The sequence below is a fragment of the Nycticebus coucang genome, chromosome 11 (assembly GCF_027406575.1).
Source record: "Nycticebus coucang isolate mNycCou1 chromosome 11, mNycCou1.pri, whole genome shotgun sequence".
Lineage (NCBI taxonomy): Eukaryota > Metazoa > Chordata > Mammalia > Primates > Lorisidae > Nycticebus > Nycticebus coucang.
The window spans coordinates 54,809,158-54,829,438 of NC_069790.1; the positions used below are offsets into that span (position 1 = coordinate 54,809,158).

Consider the following 20,281-nt stretch of genomic DNA (forward strand, 5'->3'; position numbering starts at 1 on the left):
CCCTACTCCAGTATGCCTCTATCTCAACTAATTATTACTTCCATTTCCAAATAAGGCCACAATCTGAGGCACATGATGCAATTTATAACAGGGCCTCTTCAGCCAAAATTCAGTGGCAGCTACTTTTAAGCAGTAGGGAAAGGGGTTGTCGGGGGACAGAGAGGAGAGACAAATAAGAGACAAGTTTCTTCCCATCAGGACATTTAAGCCTGTCAGGATAAGACAAAGTGGCAGGAGACAAAGTGGTGGGCTCCGAGCCAGCTTACACTTTATTTATGTATTTATTTAGAGACAGGGTCTCACTCTGTTGCATCGACCATGGACTTCCAGCCTGCAGAATGGTAAGAGAATACGTTTTTATTATTTTAAGCTACGAATTTGTGGAAATTTGTTATGGTAGCCATAGTAAACTAATACACAGAATAGAATTTATCGTATGTAAACTTAAAAATATGATTCTATACACACACATAAACACAGCAAGATGTGAGGGAAATAAAGTGTTAACAGCATCTAACTCTGGTGGTGAGATTATGAGTTGTATTTTGGGTCAATACTATGATTTCCTGAATTTTTCAAAACTTCAAGGAAAAATACAATAGAAGACAAATACCCTATGATTTCACTTATTATGAGGTACCTACAGTAGTCACATTTATAGGGGAAGAAAGAATAGTGGTTGTCAGGGTCGGGGGGAGGGAGCAATGGCAGTGATTGTTTAATGGGTACAGAGTTTCAGTTTTGCAAAATGAGTCTTGGAGATTGTGAGTGCATTTTAACACCACTGAAGCATTTAAAAATGGTTAAGATGGTGCATTTTATGTTATAAATATTTTACATTTTTTCTTTCATTTACATTAGAAAAAGAGAGCTTTATGATGGATACAGGCGAAACATACTAAATGCATAATAGAAATGCCTACCCTGTTTCTCCGAAAATAAGACAGTGTCTTATTTTAAGGTGTGCTCCCAAAGATGCGCTAGGTCTCATTTTCAGGGGACGTCTTATCTTTCCTGTAAGTAGGTCTTATTTTCGGAGGATGTCTTATTTTCGGGGAAACAGGGTACATACAGTAACTAAGAAAATGCCCTGAGGCTACTTTGAACAGTTTGATGAGAATATTTCAGGTTGTATATGAAACCAGCACATTGTACCCCTTGATTGCACTAATGTACACAGCTATGATTTAACAATAAAAATAAATTAATAAAAAAATAAAAAATAAAAGTTAAAAAAATAAATAAATATGCAGTATTTGATGTGACTTTGTTTGCGTGAGGTTGTATTTTCTCTGTACCTTTTAAATCCTCCTTTAGCAGATGTGGCCGTCCCTCCACCTGAACGTTAGATTTGTTCCCTGCCACGCTTTCTTCTATCAATTCCGTTTCAGCTTTTGTCTGTATTCTTTCACTCTTTGCCGGTCTTCCTCCTCTGCTCAGGGACATGCAAGTCTGGGCTTTGCTGGACCTCTTTTTGAAATGTGTCCTTCCTTTATTTCTACAACATCATTTTTATCTTGCACATACACTCTCTTTACAGATAGACGCACAGCTCCAAACAAAACACACTTCTTCTATTACTCAGCTCAGGTGTCTTTTCACACACTACAGGTCTACAGGCCATACAGGACATCTCTCTTACTCCCAACCCTACACATTATCAGTCACTATGGCCAACTAATGGGATCTTCTGTGTATTCCTCTAGTCCGGTGATTTTCAACCAGTGTACAACGAGAGGATCTTATTAAGATCATTAATTAAATGATTTTCAAAAGAAGTTCCAAGCATAGTAAGTATCTTCTTTTTTGCTTTTACTCTGTTTATTGGTCAATATAATTTAAGTGTGCCTTGGAAGTTTAACTGTAGGTTCAAGTGTGCTGTGAGATAAAAAAAAAAAAAAAAAGGTTGAAAAACACTGTTCTAATCCTATCCCATCCCCGGCCTGTCTTGTCTGGATATCCCAGCAGTTCAGTCATGACCCATCCTCCCCACTGAAAGTAGGGCATCTGAGCCCATTTTTGTGCTGCTATAACAGAATACCTGAGATTGGGTAATTTATAAAGAACAGAAACTATTTCTCGTAGTTCTGGAGGCTGTGGAGTCCAACGTTAAGTGCCAGCTGGCTAGGGCCCACTCTCTCTACTTTCATGACGGTTCCTCAGACCCTGTGTCCTCACACTGCTGAAGAGCAGAACAAGAGAGAATGAACCCATGTTCACAATGCCTTTTTATAGCAGCATTAATCCATTTGTGAACGCAGAGCCCTTGTGACGCAAACACTTCCCCAAAGGTCCCTGCTTCCAACACTGCTGCATTGGAGATGAAGTTTCCAATACACGAATTTGGGGAAAAACATTCAGACCATAGTACAGAGAGATCTACCTAGATAAAAAACTTAGACATTTTGTTTGTTGACTTAAACCCTTCAGTTAAGGTGTACACCTTTTTGCATGGCACTCAAGACCTTACCTGACATGGCCCCTATTTGCTGGTCCAGGCTCCTCTTCCACCAGTCCTATAACTCCTTACCTTTCATAATCAACCACTTGAAGTTCCCCATTGATTTCTGAGCCTCCTGCCTCTCCTCATTTTCTTTGGATGGAACACCTTCCCCCTCACCCCAGCTTGGACCCAGCCACTTTTTCCCTATTTCTGCCTCTTCCCCAGTCCTCGGTATTCCCATAGTGCCTTTGGACTTGGTTGTTGCACAGGTTATAGGAAATATAAACACTTGTGTGTCTGCCTTCCCGCCAGTCCTGAAGCTCTGTAAAGCCTGGGACCAACTTCTAAGTCATTTTGGGGTTTCCAGCACTGAGCACAGTGCCTGGCACATAGTAGGCACTCAATCAATGCTGATTAACTAAACTGATCAGTAATAAATGCTTTTACTGATACATTCATACGTTAAAAGCCCTTTCTCTGACCAAGTTAGAATTTTGATGACAAGGATACCTTCTGAAGAGGAATATGACCTGGAGGTCATTTATTCAATTTTTGAATAAAATTATGACATCTTTATTTCAGTAGGAACTATTTTGGAGGATGTTCATTTGACTCTGGGCCTTCTGAGCTCTTATGTCCGACGAGGGCTAAAATGCAGTAGTCCCACATATGTGTTCGCACTACATTCACCTGTTGAGTACTTAAGAGTTCACCAAATTTGACCTTGCCTGCAACACTGCGACCTCCCCTGCTCTTCACTGTGTCTGCATCAAAAGTTTTTTGGATCCATTATATGACAATGCAGAGTGGAACCCCTTTGAAAGAGAATGCACAAGGAAAACCTAACCAAGCAAATGACCTAGCGGAGTTCTCAACTTGCCCTGGCTTTGTACTGACCGTCCTTACTTGCCTCCCTCCTCAGACGGAGGGCCCAGGAGGAGACGCTGGCCCGGGCCTCAGCCAGCACCTTCCCTCCCGGGGAGACCCGCCTTCACGTGACGGGGTCGCCCCAGCCAAGGTCCCTCTGCCCTCGCCGCTTAGGCCGCCGCTGCTGGACAGCGCAGCGGGATCACGTGTCCTTGGCCGACCGCTGCCCCAGGACCCGGCCCTCCCCGACAGCGGGGCAGAGGCCGCGGGATCACGCGCGCCCCGGCAGCCCGGGCCGGGCCCAGCCAATGGGCGGGCGGCGCCCGCATGACCCGCGCCGGCGGGAGGGCGTGGGGAGGCAGGCCGGGCGCGCACGCCGCCGGGACGGGAAGTGAGCCGCCCGCCCCGAGTGCGAGCCAGCCAGCGAGAGGGTCCCGCAGCCGCCCGCACCCGGGGAAGCATGGCGGCCGCCAAGGTAAGCCGTGCCCGGCCCGCCAGGGGCAGCGCCGGCCGGACCCCCGGGGGCGCGAGAGGTCGGGCGCTCACGGGCCTCTGTTGGCACAACGGGGCAAGCAAAATGGGGTGCGGGGCGGCTGTTCCTTCTTGCAGCGCGGGAGGAGGGAGGGGACCGCACCTCCGGGCAGCACATGCGGCCAGTGCGGGGACCGAGGCCGGATCTTGCTGCAGAAACTTTGCCGGCTGGACACTCCCACTTGGCTCAGCAGGGGAGTTGGTGTCGACAGGGCTGAGCCGAGACGGGCGAGGAGGAGCGGGCGCGATTGGGGCCCAGCACACCCCGGGCAGGGAGAGCTAGGGGTCAGCAGGACCCTGGGCCACCGCGGCGCGCTCCTGCGGCCCAGGCTGTTGATGACCCCGGCTTCTCCTTCCCCGGGCCACGGCCCGGCCTGAAGCCTGATCCTATTACCTCTCTAGGGCTCCGCCTCCGGCGGGTGAAAAAGTCACCTTGACTTCCGTTTTGGAAACTGCCAGGGATACTTGGTCTGCGCATTTGTGTGTATCAAGTCCAGGGCCCCTCTCGTCCCTTCTTGTCCCCTCTCGTTCCCTCCTCCTCATTCTTCCCCACCCCACCCCATCTGACTTAGATAACACTTTTGAGAGCCTTTGAGAGGCTCCTTTTTGCAAATGACAAAATAGATTGTCCTGGGAGCCTGTCACTCCTGTGAAGTTCTACTTAAAAGGAATTCTATGTAACGTGAATCATTCACTAATTCAGAGGAAAGGCTTCAGACAGCTTGACCTTTCCTCTTTCACCATTTCTTGAAACCTGGACACCATGTTATTCTCTTTGGACTGCATTTCACCTTTTCTGGCAGAATACCATATTTAGTCTCAATCACTTGAATCATTGGAATTTATTGCTTTTAATTTAAGTTCATGAAGGCAGCCCTTTAATCAAGCGTATACAACTTCTTAGCTCATTTTAAGCATAGTGAACTTAAGTACACCCAGCGTTTCAAACATTTGTCCTTAATCAAAACTCTGTGATAACCCGCAAGAGGAAAACATGGCCAACACATCATATTCCTATTTATTCAAGCAAACTAATCACATTTGCAATGGAAATTGTAAGCAGACAAATAGATTTAAATGCTGTTCTATGACTTAAATCTCTCCAGGCTCCCCAAAGCTGTACGCTTCTTCATGTGGCATTTTCTGTAATTATTCTGAGTTCTCTTGTCCAGGAAAGTGCTCTGGGTGTGTGTATGTGTATTAACACACAGGAGCGTGTGTATATATAAAATACGTATGTAAAATGCACAAACATATATGACTTTTTCAGTAGATTTCTTCAAAAATCACACCAGGGATCACAATGGTTCATTTTTGGAAGCTTCATTAACTTTCAAGCCCAGTAGCTCTTGACCTTTTCTTTGTGTTAGAGTTCAGTACAGCTACAGTACAAGGCATGGTATGAATTAGTTCCCTAGGGTAGGTGGGAATAGGTACCTATTCTTTACCATTATTTTTACATCTGCAGATGAATTAAATAATTTTACTTCATTTAGAGATAAATTAATTGAGGAACTGATATTGGAGAGTGTGCGTAGAAATGGAGTATAAGGGAAGACTTAAGTAATGTGCAGTTAAAATAAGTGACATGGAAGCGGGTTCCACTTTTTGGTTGTATTTTTACTGAAGTCTCACATCATATCAAAGGCAGTTGATTTTCACTCAGATAATGAGAGTCAGGGAAAATGAAACATTCATTTTTACTATTTGGGAACTTGTGTTTTTGCTTATTAATTCACTTAAACTCACCTCTTCCCAAGATTTCTGATGGCTGACACCATATACGTATATTTATATACATACATTTACAATCCACTCAACCCTGAGTAGATAAGAAAACCAGGCTAAAGGGAAAGTAACATGAAGCCAGGAATAAGGTCGGTGGGAAATGAGTATGTTCTTGCTAGAGGTGACTCTGCATTTTCTAGCAGCTAAAGCAAAGAGGAAATGACCACCAAGACCTGTTACCTGGGGAGAGGTGTCCTTGTACTGCTATCCGAGAGCAGTTTTCCTGGTGTCTTTTTATGTGCTGCCGATGAACTGTACTCGAAAGTTCCTATCACCACAAATATGTGTCTGCCTTATGGCCATTTCTTATTGATGTTCCTCATCATGGTTCAATGGTAATGCAGTAAATGTTGCCTTACGAGGTCCATAATGAAGCTACTAGTCTAGCTTCGTCCAAGAACGTCCCTTGCCAAGTTGCCTTTGGGCACCAGCCTCAGCGGTTTCTGTTGGCAGCTGATTGATACGGGGCAACCTGAGTCACAGGCTGTACTTCTTGCTGTTCCCTTGGAGTGTAGGGACTCCATGTTACCAGTCACAGAGCCACAGACGTAGAAATCTTGTTGGGGCAGGGGCAGTTAGAAGTTAAAAGTTGAGGAGTCTGAGAATGGAGTGTTAAATTGGCCCGAGAAACTGGGGATTCAGTTGCAGAATTGTAACACTGACTACACTCAATGTGGTGAATTGTTTGAAAATTTAAGTGGACTTGATAGTGATATCTTCTGAGTGAAGGCCGCCACAGCTAACAGTTTTCCGATGTCATTTTAGTTTCTTTAGTCTTTATACATACTCAAATGTAACTAATTACTCTTGTCCTTCTTTAAGCAATTTAAATGGAGAGGCTGAGGATCTCGTCTGGGGCTGCTTTTTCTTTGATTTGTGCCACGAAGGTTCTCTTTAATGGTGTAAGAGGTGTTGGTTTTTTTCATGAAGTAGCATTGATCTAAAATTCTGTATTTTAAGATGAACTCAAAACGCTTCTCTTCTCTTACTGCCTACTTTTATAGGAATGATCCTTATGGATTCTCTTGTTAGATCTGCCTGTATTACTTGTGTTATTTTGATTATTTCTTGTAAAACTTTCCCAAACTGCTAGCTCCATACACACAAACAATGAATTTTTTTTTTTTTTTTTTTTTTGGTTTTTGGCCGGGGCTAGGTTTGAACCCGCCACCTCCGGCATATGGGACCGGCGCCACCACAAACAATGATTTTTTAAAAAGTGGTGATTAAGGGGTCATCCTCTCCTTTGCCTTGCTTCTTTTTGGTTGTACTGGACGTTTCCTTCTTTGTCACTGGTTAAGTTTGTACATTAAGAAGGATGTAAGTAAACTGTGAGACTGGTGAAAGTTAGAATATGCTCACTTTGAGTTCAAGCATGAGAAATGTTCTAGTGTAAAACTGGACATGCAACAATTTGGGTCAAATTAGCCTAGAACTAAAAGAAAGACATTTGGGGACAAATGAAAGCATTAATAATAATGAAGGTTTGATCTATAGGTTTAGTACCTTGGCGCTGGTTTTCCATTCTTGGATGAGGTTTTGATCAATGAGCCATTTAGACTTGTGTATTGCATTTCTTCAGCGTTGCACCTGGGACCACACTGAGGCACTGGAATGAATTGAGCTTGGCACGGTGGCTCACGCCTATAGTCCCAGCAACTTGGGAAGATGATGAGAGGATCATTTGATCCCAGGAGTTTGAGGTTACGGCGAGCTGAGATCCAGCCTGGGTGAGAGTAAGACCCTGTGTCTAAAATAAATGAAGTCAAATAAAATGAATTGGACTGTATTTGGACCTTCAAGAAAACCAGAGCCTTTCTTGTTCTCTGATGGAAATGTGGTAAGGTGCTAAGTTCTCTGATGGAAATGGCCCAAGGGCTATGAGAACATCAGGAAAGGGAGACTGTGTAGGAGACTTCTGAGCAGTGGTAGTATTTCACCAGGGATAGATGGGGAAGAGGAAAGATCCGATCAGAAACAACAAATGAAAGGCAGGTGAGAGCATGTGCTACATTTTGCCAAGTAGCATGTAATTAGGAAAATACGTGTAAAAAGTAGCTTACACATATTGTGAACCTACTAGATATCAGACTTAGTTTTTTGTTTTTTTGAGTTAGACTCGCACTCTATCCTAGGCTCAAGTGTAATGTCACAGTCATAGCTCACTGTACCCTGGAACTCCTGGGCTGACGGGATGCTCTTGCCTCAGCCTCCCAAATAGCTGGGACTACAAGTGCCTGCCATAATTCCCAGCTAGTTTTTCACTTTTTTTATTTTTTTATATTTTTTATTTTTATTAAACCATAGCTGTGTACATTAGTATGATCGTGGGGCACCATACACTTGGTTCATAGATCGTTTGACACATTTTCATCACATTAGTTAACATAGCTTTTGTAGCATTTTCTTAGTTATTTTGCTATGTGAATCCTAGTAAATGTGGAATGTAAAGGTTTTTCACTTTTTGGTAGAGATGGGGGTCTCACTCTTCCTCAGGCTGGTCTTAAACTCCTGAGCTCAAGAAATCCACCTGCCTCAGCCTCCCAGAGTGCAAGGATTACAGGTGTGAGCCCCCAAGCCCAGCCTTAGATTCAGCTCTAATGCTTTTCACTGTTAACTCAAGTAATGCCTCTCACAGTGGTAAGAGTTAGGTACTGTCATCCTATTTATAGTTGAGGACTCTGAGACAGCAAGAGGTGATCTAAGTGGCCCAGGATCTGATAATTGGGGAATTACGGAGTTGGGGCTCAAATCTCGCCAGTCTGACTCCCGTCTGTGCTCTCACTCGCTCCACCAAGTGTCTCCCTGGTACTTTGGTATAGCTGAGAGTAGAGTGTCTGGGTAGGTGTGGGAGATGGCTTAGGAGGCAGTCAGTTGCCCCAGTGTGAACCATACTTTTATTCAGGAACCACCTACATAGTGGTTATTGCGTACTTTTTCCAGTGCTTTACAAATAAAAACTCAATTCATTTTCGTAATACCAGAAAGTAGGTGTTTTCTGTTTTTGTCCTCAATTTACAGGTGAGACAACATGAGCTCCAGGGAGGTTAAGTAATTGCTGTAGGTTGCCTAGCAAGTAAGTTCTACAGGCCTGATTTGAACCTTACCAGTCCGTCTTCAGTGTCTGATTTTAACCCCTTCCCTCCCAAGCCTTCAAATGAGTTCCATTTTTTTGCAAAGGTCCATGTGTGAGATTGACATGCCATCAAGTGTAGACATGTATATTTCCTGAACATCACTGTCCAGTAGTTGTTAATCTTAGAATGCCTTTCTTACTCAGTATATGGCTCAGTTCAGCATTTATTTGTTAAGTATGTTTGTTGTCTTTTCAGCCAGATTGTAAATCCCTACAGGTTAGAAATTGTCAAATAAATTGTTATTTTTTGACTTCTTTTTTAAAATTCACATATCACATACTATCCATTTAAGGCATAAATACAAGTCGTTGGGTTCTAGGATATGTACAGAGTACCTCTCAACCACTGTTGTATATCTTTGTAGAAATTTTAACCCAGTTTCCATTACTTAGGACATCAGCTGTGTATTTAATCTCCATGTTTTTCATGTTTTCAACTATAATAAAACCCTTTTCAGAGGTTTGTTATTAAGGATAAAATGTGTTTGAGGTTATTAAGGATACTTTTTAAATGGCAGGTTTTCTATGTTAGAAACCTTGTTAGGTATTTAGTGATATCATAATAAATCAAATCAGATTTTGTGCTTGGAATGAAGGAAAGAAGGTTTGAGTTTATGGTACCACAATGATGACAGCTAAAACAGCTCCATGGTTCCATGAATGTTTATGTTTTAGGGTTTCTTAAATTGTTATAGCTGGGTGGGTCTTGGAATTTATATAGCACAGAGGTGCTCATTTCTTCCGTCCTCCATCCTATCTGCTTTTACAAGGAGAAGAGAAATTTGTAATTGGTCCAACTTCCCTTGAATTCCTTTGTTTTGGCTCTATTCTAGGCCAGTGGTTCTCCGCACATTGAAATTTTCTGGGATTAAAATTTTCTTGGATTAAAAATGAGGATGCCTTAAAATTAAAAATGTGTCTTATAGAGTTTGACTGAATTGAATTGAGCTCGGTGTGGCCTGAGCCTCAGGGTTTTTAAAAGCATAACAACCAGCGTTCTAGACTTGTTGGTGCCCTTTGCTTCAAGTGGGATCCTTTTCTGGCTCCTTGGGATAAGAAAGGAATGAAGTGAGTCAGTTACAGACCCCGGTGTGTCAGTTCAAAGGAAGGATATAGAAGGGTTTCCTCGACGTTCTCTTCTTTCCTGACAATCCTTCTTAGTCCTGCTCTGTGTCTCTTGGGTGCTTAGGCATTAAGTTTGTATAGTTTTGTGATTATTTGAGAATAGAATTGATTGAAAGCTCCATTTATCTTCTGCCAAGTGTCAGGGGTTTTATCTGAGCAGAGTGGGTGAGGGAGCAGGGAGGCAGTGCAGAGCCTGCCTGGTCCTGCCCACCGCCCTGTGGTGCCGATGTTTGTGCTTGGAATGAAGGAAAGAAGCTTTGAGTTTATGGTACCATGATGATGGGGCTAGGTCATGTGGCTTTAGGGGTTGATCAGCAAATAAAGGGTTGGGGGTGAGTAGGGAGGATTGAAAGGTAATGTGTAAGGAAATCAAGAAGTGCATCTTTGGGATAGTGAGTGTTTGGGGAGATGGCCAGAGGAGCTCCGGCTCCTTCTCAGGCCTTCTCCTCTTAGACCTTTGGTCCCATACCAGCCTCTGCTTGTGCTGAGTTTGTACAGGGAACCACTCCTCCCGTTGTTCTCCAGTCTCTGTGAGGATTATCTGTCTCTTAGAGCATTCCTGCTGAGTGCTCCACTCTCCTGCAGGGCATTTGCCACTTCTAGCCACCTACCCTTCAGGTTTCCTTGGGTGCTTTAGGGTGGGTGTTGAACAGAGAATGTATGAGCCTGTAGGTGGGCGTCGGTTCTGCTTCAGAGGTAGGAGGGTTTCCTTAGCAAAGTACTTAACAACGGCTGAGCAAACCCTGTTTTCATGGCATATTTAACAAGACAGACCCTCTTATTGGCTCCAGCTGACTCTGTTAAATAATTGTCATTCTCTCCTAAAGGCCACCAGTCACCTCAGTTCTAAACTTGTTGGGTGGTCATCCTCATTTGTGGTCTCATGTGACCCGGTGTCTCACTCTTCCTTCTTGGGACACTTGCCATCTGCTTTCATGATGTCCCCTCTCCTTGCTGGCTTCCTTTATTCTCTGCAGGCTTTTTTTCCTTCATCCTTCTGCTGTCCCCCGCGCCCTGCCCTAGATCCTCTTGTCCCTCCAGCTCCTGTGTCCTGTCCGGCCCTCTGAATGGGGAAGCTCCACACTGCTCCTCTCAAGCTATTGCCCTGTGTTTTCAGCAGTTTGCTCAAGTCTCAATTTGTCTATCTTGAATGTATTTTAAACTCTTGCTAACCTAGAACTAAATCCATCTTCTTAGTCATTCTTTACCTTCAGCCTGTAACTTAACTTTCCCAACAGTTAAAGTTTCCAGTCAATTAAGAGCCTGTTAATGGGCAACCAAGATTGGAGCCATCACTAGGAATTTGGATGTAGGAAAGGACATGGGTTAAATCCTTCTGTTTCTCTGGAGCAAATAAATGTAGTCTTCCACGTTTAAATTTAGGTCTTTGTTACTTTTTAGCTATACCATTGCTGTAGCTCACACTGGTGTCCTTGCCCTTGGTGTACTCTCTGCACCCTCCTCCATTCTGCCCAGCACTGCTCAAAGACTTCTAAGACTGGCTTTGTTGCCATGATAAAGCAGTACTGTGTTCATGGGTATAGCACTTTACAGTTTTAAAAAATGCTTTCAAGTGTGTAACTGACACCAACTATTTGTCAGCCCCTATGCTCTGCTGGCCTTCCAAAAATGAGTCGCCTATTGGATTTGTTTTCAAGAAGATCAGAGTCTTCTGGGATTAAAGCAGCCAGATAATATGATGACCCAGTCTTCTTTATTTGATGTTTATAATGATATACAAGGTAGCAGGGAAGGTGTTGATTACCTTATCTGTCAGGTAAGAAACCTAAGGCTCATGGTTATATAATACTTATAAATGTCAGGCACTGTTCTAAGCATTCTTTACATCTGGTAATTTGACCTTCTTAACAATCCTCTGACATGTAAGAGCTGTTATCTCCATAATACAGAGGAGGAAACTCACCTGTGCAGAGTAGTCAAGTTTCTTGAGGCACAGAGATTAAGTAACTTGTCCACTAACATAGTTGGTAAGTTGTAGAGCTATGATTTGAACATGGGCAACCTGGCTCCAGAGCCCCAGCACATAACTACTGTGCTAAATTGCCCTCTTTCATTTACCTTGCTACATGTATGGCTTCTGTTGCCTATAGAATGATTTAAACTCTGCAGTTAGTTGAAGCCTCTTTGGTCTTAGCCTGTGGTTCTCAACCTGTGGGTCGCGACCCACAGGAACTGTATTAAAGGGTCACGGCATTAGGAAGGTTGAGAACCACTGGTCTTAGCTGATTTCTTGCTCAGTTGTCGTGGAATCATAGTGCACTGTAACCTTGAACACCTGAGCTCAGCCTCTTGAGTTGCTGGGACTACAGGTGTGTCCCATCATGCCCCACTAATTTTTTTTTTTTTTTTTTATGGATGGATTCATCCTAGTTGCTCAGTCTGGGCTTAAGCAATCTATCTTCCTGCCTCACCCTCCCAAGTAGCTAGGACTACAGGTGTGCACTACCATGCCAAGCTAGTTTTTAAAATTTTCTGTAGGCACCAGGTCTCACTGTGGTGCCCAGGCTGGTCTCAAACTCCTGGCCTCAAGTGATTCTCCTGCTTTGGCCTTCCAGAGTGTTGGGATTATAGGTGCGTGGCCTTGGCTATATTTTTAATACTTTTAAATTAATACTTTGCAGTGTTACCTCACACTCGTTCTAATCCTTCACAACAGTTTGTGAAGGAAACCCCTGTTTAAATTCTTTGCCATAAAGCTATATGGCAACAGTGTAGCAAGAAAAGCCCATTTGATTGTTTATTAGTTTATTTAACTTAGACCACAGCTGGAAAAAGGAATGTTTTTTGACTTTTCTCTGTTTTGGTGGTCAGATTTCTTTTAAGTTCTCTTCATTTTTCAGAAGAGGTCTTCCTTCTGTTTCTCTATTTCTTGAAGACCCTGGGGGATGTTAAAACCCTTATCTTAAGATAAGTTTACAGATTTTACAGTTGATTTGTTCTATTCAGGATTAAGACAAAGTGTACACATGGCATTCGGTTTAGATGTCTTTTAAATCTTGTTAATCTATAGCTTCTCCTGCCCTCTTTTTTTTGTTTTTATTTTCCTGTAGCTCATTTGATGAGGGAATTGAGTCATCTTTCCTGCAGTTTCCAACAATTAGGACTTTGCAGATTGCATCCTTGTGGTGTTTCTCTGTCCTCAATATTTCCCGCAAGTTATAGTTTGATCTAGAAGCTTGATCAAGTTAGGGTCTTATTTTTTGTTTTTGGCCAGAATACTTCCTAAGTGGTGTTGGGCGCGCACATCAGGTTAGTGGATACATGGATACTTTGTACTGAGTGTTCACATTAGGAGGCATGTAATTTTTGATAGTTTCTGTGATGCTGTTTGGTCAGTGGGTTCAGATGTTGTCTGGGTCAACCAGCTTTTTGCATAGTGGTTTATTTTAGTGCTGGCTAAGTTTGAATATTAACAGTTTTTTCTGGTGCCGAGTGATTTTTGTACTTCACATTTATACTATATATTATACATGTGTATGTTGCATACATGTGTATGTATCATTTCTGACAAAAAAAATGACTCTTATAAATCAATTGGATATTGATTAATAGTTACAAAGTTTGCATTTGGGATGATAAAATGGGTAGTGGTGATGGTTATACACTGTGAATATATTTAATACTACTGAATTATAAACATAAATGATTAAAATGATGGTATGTGCATTTTGCCGCAAAAAAATTAAATCAATTTGAGCTGGATTGTAACATGTTGAATTAAAGTGCACCAGTACATAATGAGTGATAATTATTGTTTCCACAAAGGAGTCAAAGTAAGATGGAGGGGAGAGAGGTAAAGCTTTATTGAAGGTATACCAGAAATAGAAAAAGGAAAAAAAAAATCAATCATTTTGCAACCTGCAAGTAATAATTGATTCAGGCACGGATTGTCAATGGATGTTAAAATCCTTTGGTAAAAAATTGTTGGAATTTTCTTTGTCTCAGAGTATCTCCTTGTAAATTACTTGCAAAGAGAAAAAAGTAATCTTTATAATGAAGATATCTGCTTCAATCAAGTGATTATCAATAAATGAGATAAATTAGCATTACGTACCTACTGATATTATGCAATAGGATGTGTACAACATGACCTCTGGAGGGTTCTTGCCAAAAATGATTAATCTGAATCTAATCATGAGGAAACAATCAGACAAATCCAGAAAGTAGAACATTCTATAATACCTCTGGCCTGACTTCCAAAATGTCAATATTATGAATGAAGGGCTAGAATAAAGGAGACTCCCAAAGAGACCTGACAACCAAATGCTGTGCTTAAGTTCAGGAATCCAAAATAAATAAAGAATGAAAAGAATTGGCCCAGTTAGAGCACCTCAAATATAGACTGTATATTAAATGATACTGTTAGTTTGCAAGAGGTGGCATAATGAAGTACCACAGACTGGGTGGCTTAAATACAGAAATTTTTTCCCCATAATTCTGAAGGCTAGCAGAGGTCAAGGTCTCGGCTGGGGACCTTCGGTTAATTTCTTCTTGAGGCCTCCCTGTTTGGCATGTAGATGGCTGGCTGTCTCGTGTGTCTTCATGTGGTTCCCTCAGTATCTGTGTCTTAACTTACTGGATTAGGGTTCCCTTAATGATCTTATTTCAATTTTCTTTCTTTCTTCCTTTCTTTCCTTTCCTTCTTTTCCTTCCTTTCCTTCCTTCCCTCTCTCCCTCCTTCTCTCTCTCTCTCTTTCTCTCTCTTTCTTTCTTTCCTCCCTCTTGCTCTTTAGGTGGAGTGCAACAGCATCATAATAGCTCACTACAACCTCAGATTCCTGGGCTTAAGCGATCCTCCTGCCTCAGCCCACTGAGTGGCTGGGACTAGAACTGTGCACCAGTATACGTGACTAATTTTCTGTTTTTTAGGTAGCGGCTGGGTCTCACTCTTGCTCAGGCTGGTCTTGAAATCCTGAGCTTGAACAATCTTCCTGCCTCAACTTCCAGAGTGCTAGGATTACCATGTGAACCACTGTGTCCAGCCCCCTTATTTCAATTTAATAACCTCTTTAAAGACCCTTTCTTCATATATAGTCAGTGTTCTGAGGTACTAGGGTGTGGACTTCAACATGTGAATTGGGGAGGAGGAAGGAGGCTACAACTCAATCCATTACAGATACTCAATCATTTTTAAATTATCTTGGGTGAAGTAATGATGTTGAGGCTCTTTCAAGCATAATCCTTGTTGCCTCTTCTATTTTCTGTTTCCTATTTGATTTAAAACTCCTGAGCACAAAGACCCTCTCTAGACAGATAACCTTGAGAGTAACTGTTGCATAGCCTTGAATTGTTCATTTATTTGATGTGCCAATCCACAGCAAAGTAAAAGGGAGGAGATTTTATGCTGCATGTGTGTGGTTTATTGGAAACATTTTTCTTTTTCTAGTAAACCATTTGCTCAATCCCTCCCTTCCCCCTAAAGAACAAATAAATGATAAGAGTTTGGAAATACGTGAGGATTTGTTCCTGGGTAATCTCCAAGTGAGTGCACAATAGAGTCACCACTGCAAAACAGACCTTGGCAGGGATCGGGCCGTCCCAAGGTAGAAGGATCCCTGTGACTGTGGAAAGTCCACCTCAGAAGGCTGGCCGCATGAGAGGGCAAAGTTCCCGGGAGGTCCAAACGGTGTCTCCCTTTCAGACTAGAGAGTCTCAGTGGTGCACTGGGTCATCGGGTGGCCTGAGGAGCAAGACTGGTGGTGTCAGGGTCTCTTCTTTGACTTTGCTGTGCCCACTTGCCAGGGCTTTCATCTGCTTTCGAGCATTCACATGTTCCTGGTATTGCTGGGTGATGTTGCCTCTGAGTTCCACCTTCTTTTCATTGTCTCCCATCTCAGTTCAGAAGTAAAAGCTTAGTGCCAGAAGCCTTTTTTATGGTAGTTCATGGAGATTTCAGTTAGCCCATGTGTGGTGTCCACTGGAGACAAGGCTGGTCTTAACCTTTGCCCAATTTTCTGTTGGGTTATTTGCCTTTTCATTTTCACATCGATTTGTTCTGAGAGCACTTTTAAATGAATAATATCGCCCTTTTGTTCTGTCAGTTATTTTTTTCTCAGTTGCTTGGCGTTTAACTGGTTCATATTCGCTTTTTTTTGAGACAGGGTTGCTGTGGCCCAGGCTGGAGTGTAGTGTTGCAATCATAGCTCACAGCAACCTGGAACTCCTGGGTTCAAGAGATCCTCCTGCCTCAGCCTCCCAAGTAGCGCATGCCAAGATGCCCAGCTAATCTTTCCATTTTTTGCAGTGATGGGGTTTCATTGTTCCTTAGGCTCGTCTAAAACCCCTCAAATGATTGTCCTACTTCAGCCTCACAAAGTGCAAGGATTACAGGTGTAAGCCTCTATGCCTGGCCCGTGTTCACTTTTAAAAAAAAGTAAGTGATCAATGAACGTCCAGGACCTAGTATTATTTTGTTAAATAGATCGCAGGCACGTGACACAGTCCCAGGAAGCCAGAACATCTAATGAAGAGGATTTTGTGTTAACTGGCTTTTCTTGTTTTGTGTAAAATTTACTGTTAGTAATATAATGATGATTCATTATCTTTCTAGGCCTCCAGATTATTATTACAAATGCTTAAGGATTATTCAGTTCCAGTCAGTTAACATTTACTGCTATAAGATCTGAGCTGGGAAGAGAAGTAGGCAAATAAACTGATCTCTACAGATAAGGGAAGTTAGGGGGTCAGAAGATTTTGGGGTCTGAAGTATTTTGTTTTTGTTTTTGTTTTTTTCTGTGTAAAAAGTCTTTATCTTGGCTAGTCTTCTGTTTCATATGATATTTAACTGTGTGTCCTTCAATAATAATTTTTTTTTAACCTGGTCAAATTTTAATAAATGAATATATAGTTGTACTATCAAAAAAAAAAAAAAAGAAGCAAGCTATGAAAAGGTTTAAGGGAAATAGCATTTCAGATACTATTCCAAATTTTTTTCACAAAGACAAGAATGAAAAAGATTAAGTAACATACCGATAAATGCTAGATCTAGTCTGAGTCCCGGACAACTGACTCAGGTACATCTGCATAATACACTATGACATTTTTCCAATTTTATTTTTTTCTTAGATTTATTTTATATAATTTCTATAAGCAACATGTTAATTAAAAACGTAAACTGTTAAAAATTTTATTTCTTTTAAATATTTATCACTCTTTTTCTTTATAGCTGATGAATTGTAACCAGCTTCCCCACTTTATATTACATTTTTATAGTACTTTAAGAAATTTTCTCTCTTCTATCTTTAACGATTAACTCCAATTGATCCATCTAGAGTGATTTTGGGATAAGATGAAAAGTAGGGACCCAGTTTACTTTTTGTTATTGTTCAACTCCGGGAGTTCATGACCCTCCACTGGTACCACATCATCTACCAGAGTGACCTGCTGCTGGAGCCTCCTGGAACCTGCTCATTCCCAGTCTTCTGAAGAAATCTGATTAGTTCAGAAAGTCAAGAGATCCTTCCCCCCAGGGCTCAGGTATCCAATATGGACTCAGCTGAATACGAAAAGTGTGCAAGTAACCGGGAAATGAGGGAGGACCCAGGTTGTGCTGTTTTTCATTCATTCCTATCTCTCTCTCTCTCTCACTGTCTCAACAGATGAGAAAACAAGAGGTCATGTTGCTGGTTAGCAAGTAGAGACAGAATTTAGATGTCCGATTGCGCGGCTCATAAAATAGGTTCAAATAGCAAATGTTTTATGAAGGAAATCTGGTTGGATAATCTAGAAAATCTTAGTGAAAAAGGCATTTGACTAAGTGCTTGAATTACAGCAGCGTTTTTAACAGTTAAATGTCCCCCCTAGGGCAGTGTTTTTCAACTTTTTTTTAATCTCAGGGCACACTTAAATTATGTTGATCAAAAACAAAGAGTAAAGAAAGTATATACTTACTGTGCTTTGAATGTCTTTTGACAATAATTTAATTAATGATCTTTAAAACTTTTTGCAGCACACCTAAGATCCTGTCATGGCACACCAGTTGAAAATCACTGCACTAGGGAAATGTGCAAAACTGGAATAGGATAATGAATCCTCCTCTCCTTATCTAGCCAGTAAGCATCACCACTTTATGGCTACACCCTCTGGCTTCTCTTCCCTCCAGTTTTTTTCAAAGCAAACCCCAGCTATCATATCATTGTAATTGTAAATATTTTAGTTTGTATCTCTCAAAATATCATTATCACACCTAAAGAAAAAAGATTAATTCTTCAATATCTTCAGATATGTATTCTTTCTGTATACATTTTACACCTCCTCTTCTTGTCTATTTATTTATTTTGAGACAGTAACACTTCTGCTGTCCAGACTAGAGTGTCAGCCGAGCTTACAGCAACCTCAAACTCCTGGACTCAAGTAGTCTTCCTACCTCACCCTTCCGAGTAGCTGGGGACTACGGGCACCTACCACAACGCCTGGTGAATCTTGTTATTTTAAATTTTTTAGTAGAGATGGGATCTTGCTCTTACTCACGTTGATCTTGAACTCCTGAGCTCAAAGAATCTCCCTGCCTTGGCCTCCCAGAGTGTTAGGATTACAAGTGGGAGCCACTCATGTCCGGCTTTTCCTCTTGTCTTTTAATTTCTTAAATAGTTTTTTAAATTGTCATGTAAATAAGGCCCTTTTTTTTCATTTTTATTTTTTGTAGTTTTTGGCAGGGCGGGTTTGAACGCGCCACCTCCGGTATATGGGGCTGGTGCCCTACTCCTTTGAGCCACAGGCGCTGCCCAGACCTGTGCTTTATAATCGGTTGAAGTATTTTAATTTTCTTTTCACCTCTGGATCATTTTACCCTCTTAATCTTCTGTTCTCTTTTTCTCTAAAAGGCAGTACAACATAAGGGTTGAAATCATGGATTTGTGTTCAAATTATGCTCTTCCACTTACTATTATTGTTGTGTGGCAAGCTGCACAACCTCTGTGGACCTCGGTTTCTTCATCTGTTAAAGGGGGCATGGTTGTACCTACTTCTGGGGCTGTTGGGTGGGTCAGTGTATGAAAGTTTGCAAAGCTTAGAACTGGGCTGGAGACGTAGTAAACTTTATGGAACTGTTAGCTGTGAGTTTGGAATAACAGGAGTTGCTTGGGGGCATGTCCAAAGTGTCTGGGCTGTAAGGGGGTTCTAGGAAGGTTCTCGGGTGAAACGCTGTGTAGGCTATGGGATGAGGCACCTGACTGTACAGAGGGCACCTATGCTTTTTCCTTTTTGCCTCCTTCTGGGTTTTTGACTATGCTTCAGTTAGATGAGGTTGATGCACAGCAGAATTTTGAACAGGTAAGGTATTATTTAGTGGAAGCAACTCCTTTATTGTCTTTTCATTTTTGGCTCTCTCTTCCTCTGTATTTATTAAGTTAGCTATTCTCTCTCAGAAGCCATTTTAACTTTTTACTGCATTATCTGGGCTTCAGCAACTTGTGATTTCCTAAGTAGAGCCTTTCAGCACTTTATAAATATGTCATATACTTTTCATATTCCTTTGTTCCCCATCAGGAATATACATTCCTGTCTTCAGAACAGCACAATCAGTTTTTATTCATTTAAAAAGCAGTAGTAATTTGACACTTGCTAATATGTAACAAATTATATTGGGAGCAGTAATTGCAATTGCAGCTGGTTCCTAATTATACTGTAACCTTGATGTTTAAAAAAAGTTGAGACTGAGTTCAGCATGTAATACAAGAGAATAATATTGTGCATTAGGCAGGTCTGCCTTCTACTGAACCTTGGGCATTTATGAATCATAATGACAAATCAGAAATACTTTATTTTAGGTTGCTTTCAGTTACAATGTTGTCCAGGGGCACAATTCATAAAGATAGCATTAAAGTCCCCCTCTCCTTGTCAAACTCTGAGCATATCTTCTAAGTATTATAATTAGTGTCCGAACAACCTGGGCTTGAGGTCATTTCTGCCTCTGTGGTTTATTAGAACTCATTTAAGACTCTGTTAGATACCCCAGCTTGTCATCTGAAAATCCGGGGTATTAATTACTCTTGCCCTTAAAAAGTTTTAGTGATACAGTATTTAAATGAAATCAGTCATAAAGCCTTCAGCATCATGCCAGGGTTAAGGGCCCAGTGAAATTTAGCTAGTCATTGTTACGAATATAGGTAATGATAAATGACCCATCTCCGAAGACCTCACCTCTGTGGCCCCTACCTACAGCAGAATTAGGGTCTTAGTGTTGCTGTCACTCTATCTGTGACAGCATATGTCATCATAACACTTTGTACCAACCACTTGTTGATAAGGCTGGCATTCCCACCTTGGGGCAGGGTCTCTGGTTTGCTGGGGCTGTGTCCTCAGTGCCTGGCACTGGACCTGGTACATGGCATCCTTCCTATAGGCGATTGTGTTGCACGGATCAGCAAGTA

The 20,281-nt window shown here is 41.8% G+C and overlaps 1 protein-coding gene and 1 long non-coding RNA gene across 2 annotated transcripts in view; one reads left to right on the plus strand and one right to left on the minus strand.

Annotated features, from left to right (window-relative positions):
- Positions 1–243: 243 nt before the first annotated feature.
- Positions 244–4,366, minus strand: LOC128560403 (uncharacterized). The gene is made up of 3 exons (XR_008372947.1): positions 3,945–4,366; positions 1,299–1,878; positions 244–331 (listed from the first exon to the last, which is right to left on the minus strand). It is a non-coding gene; the product is annotated as an uncharacterized LOC128560403 (long non-coding RNA).
- Positions 3,623–20,281, plus strand: part of SLC25A13 (solute carrier family 25 member 13) — a 187,487-nt gene continuing 170,828 nt past the window's right edge. The window contains exon 1 of the mRNA XM_053553990.1: positions 3,623–3,785. Coding sequence (XP_053409965.1) covers positions 3,771–3,785 — 15 coding nt within the window. The 5' untranslated portion in view covers positions 3,623–3,770. The remainder of the gene's footprint in view (positions 3,786–20,281) is intronic.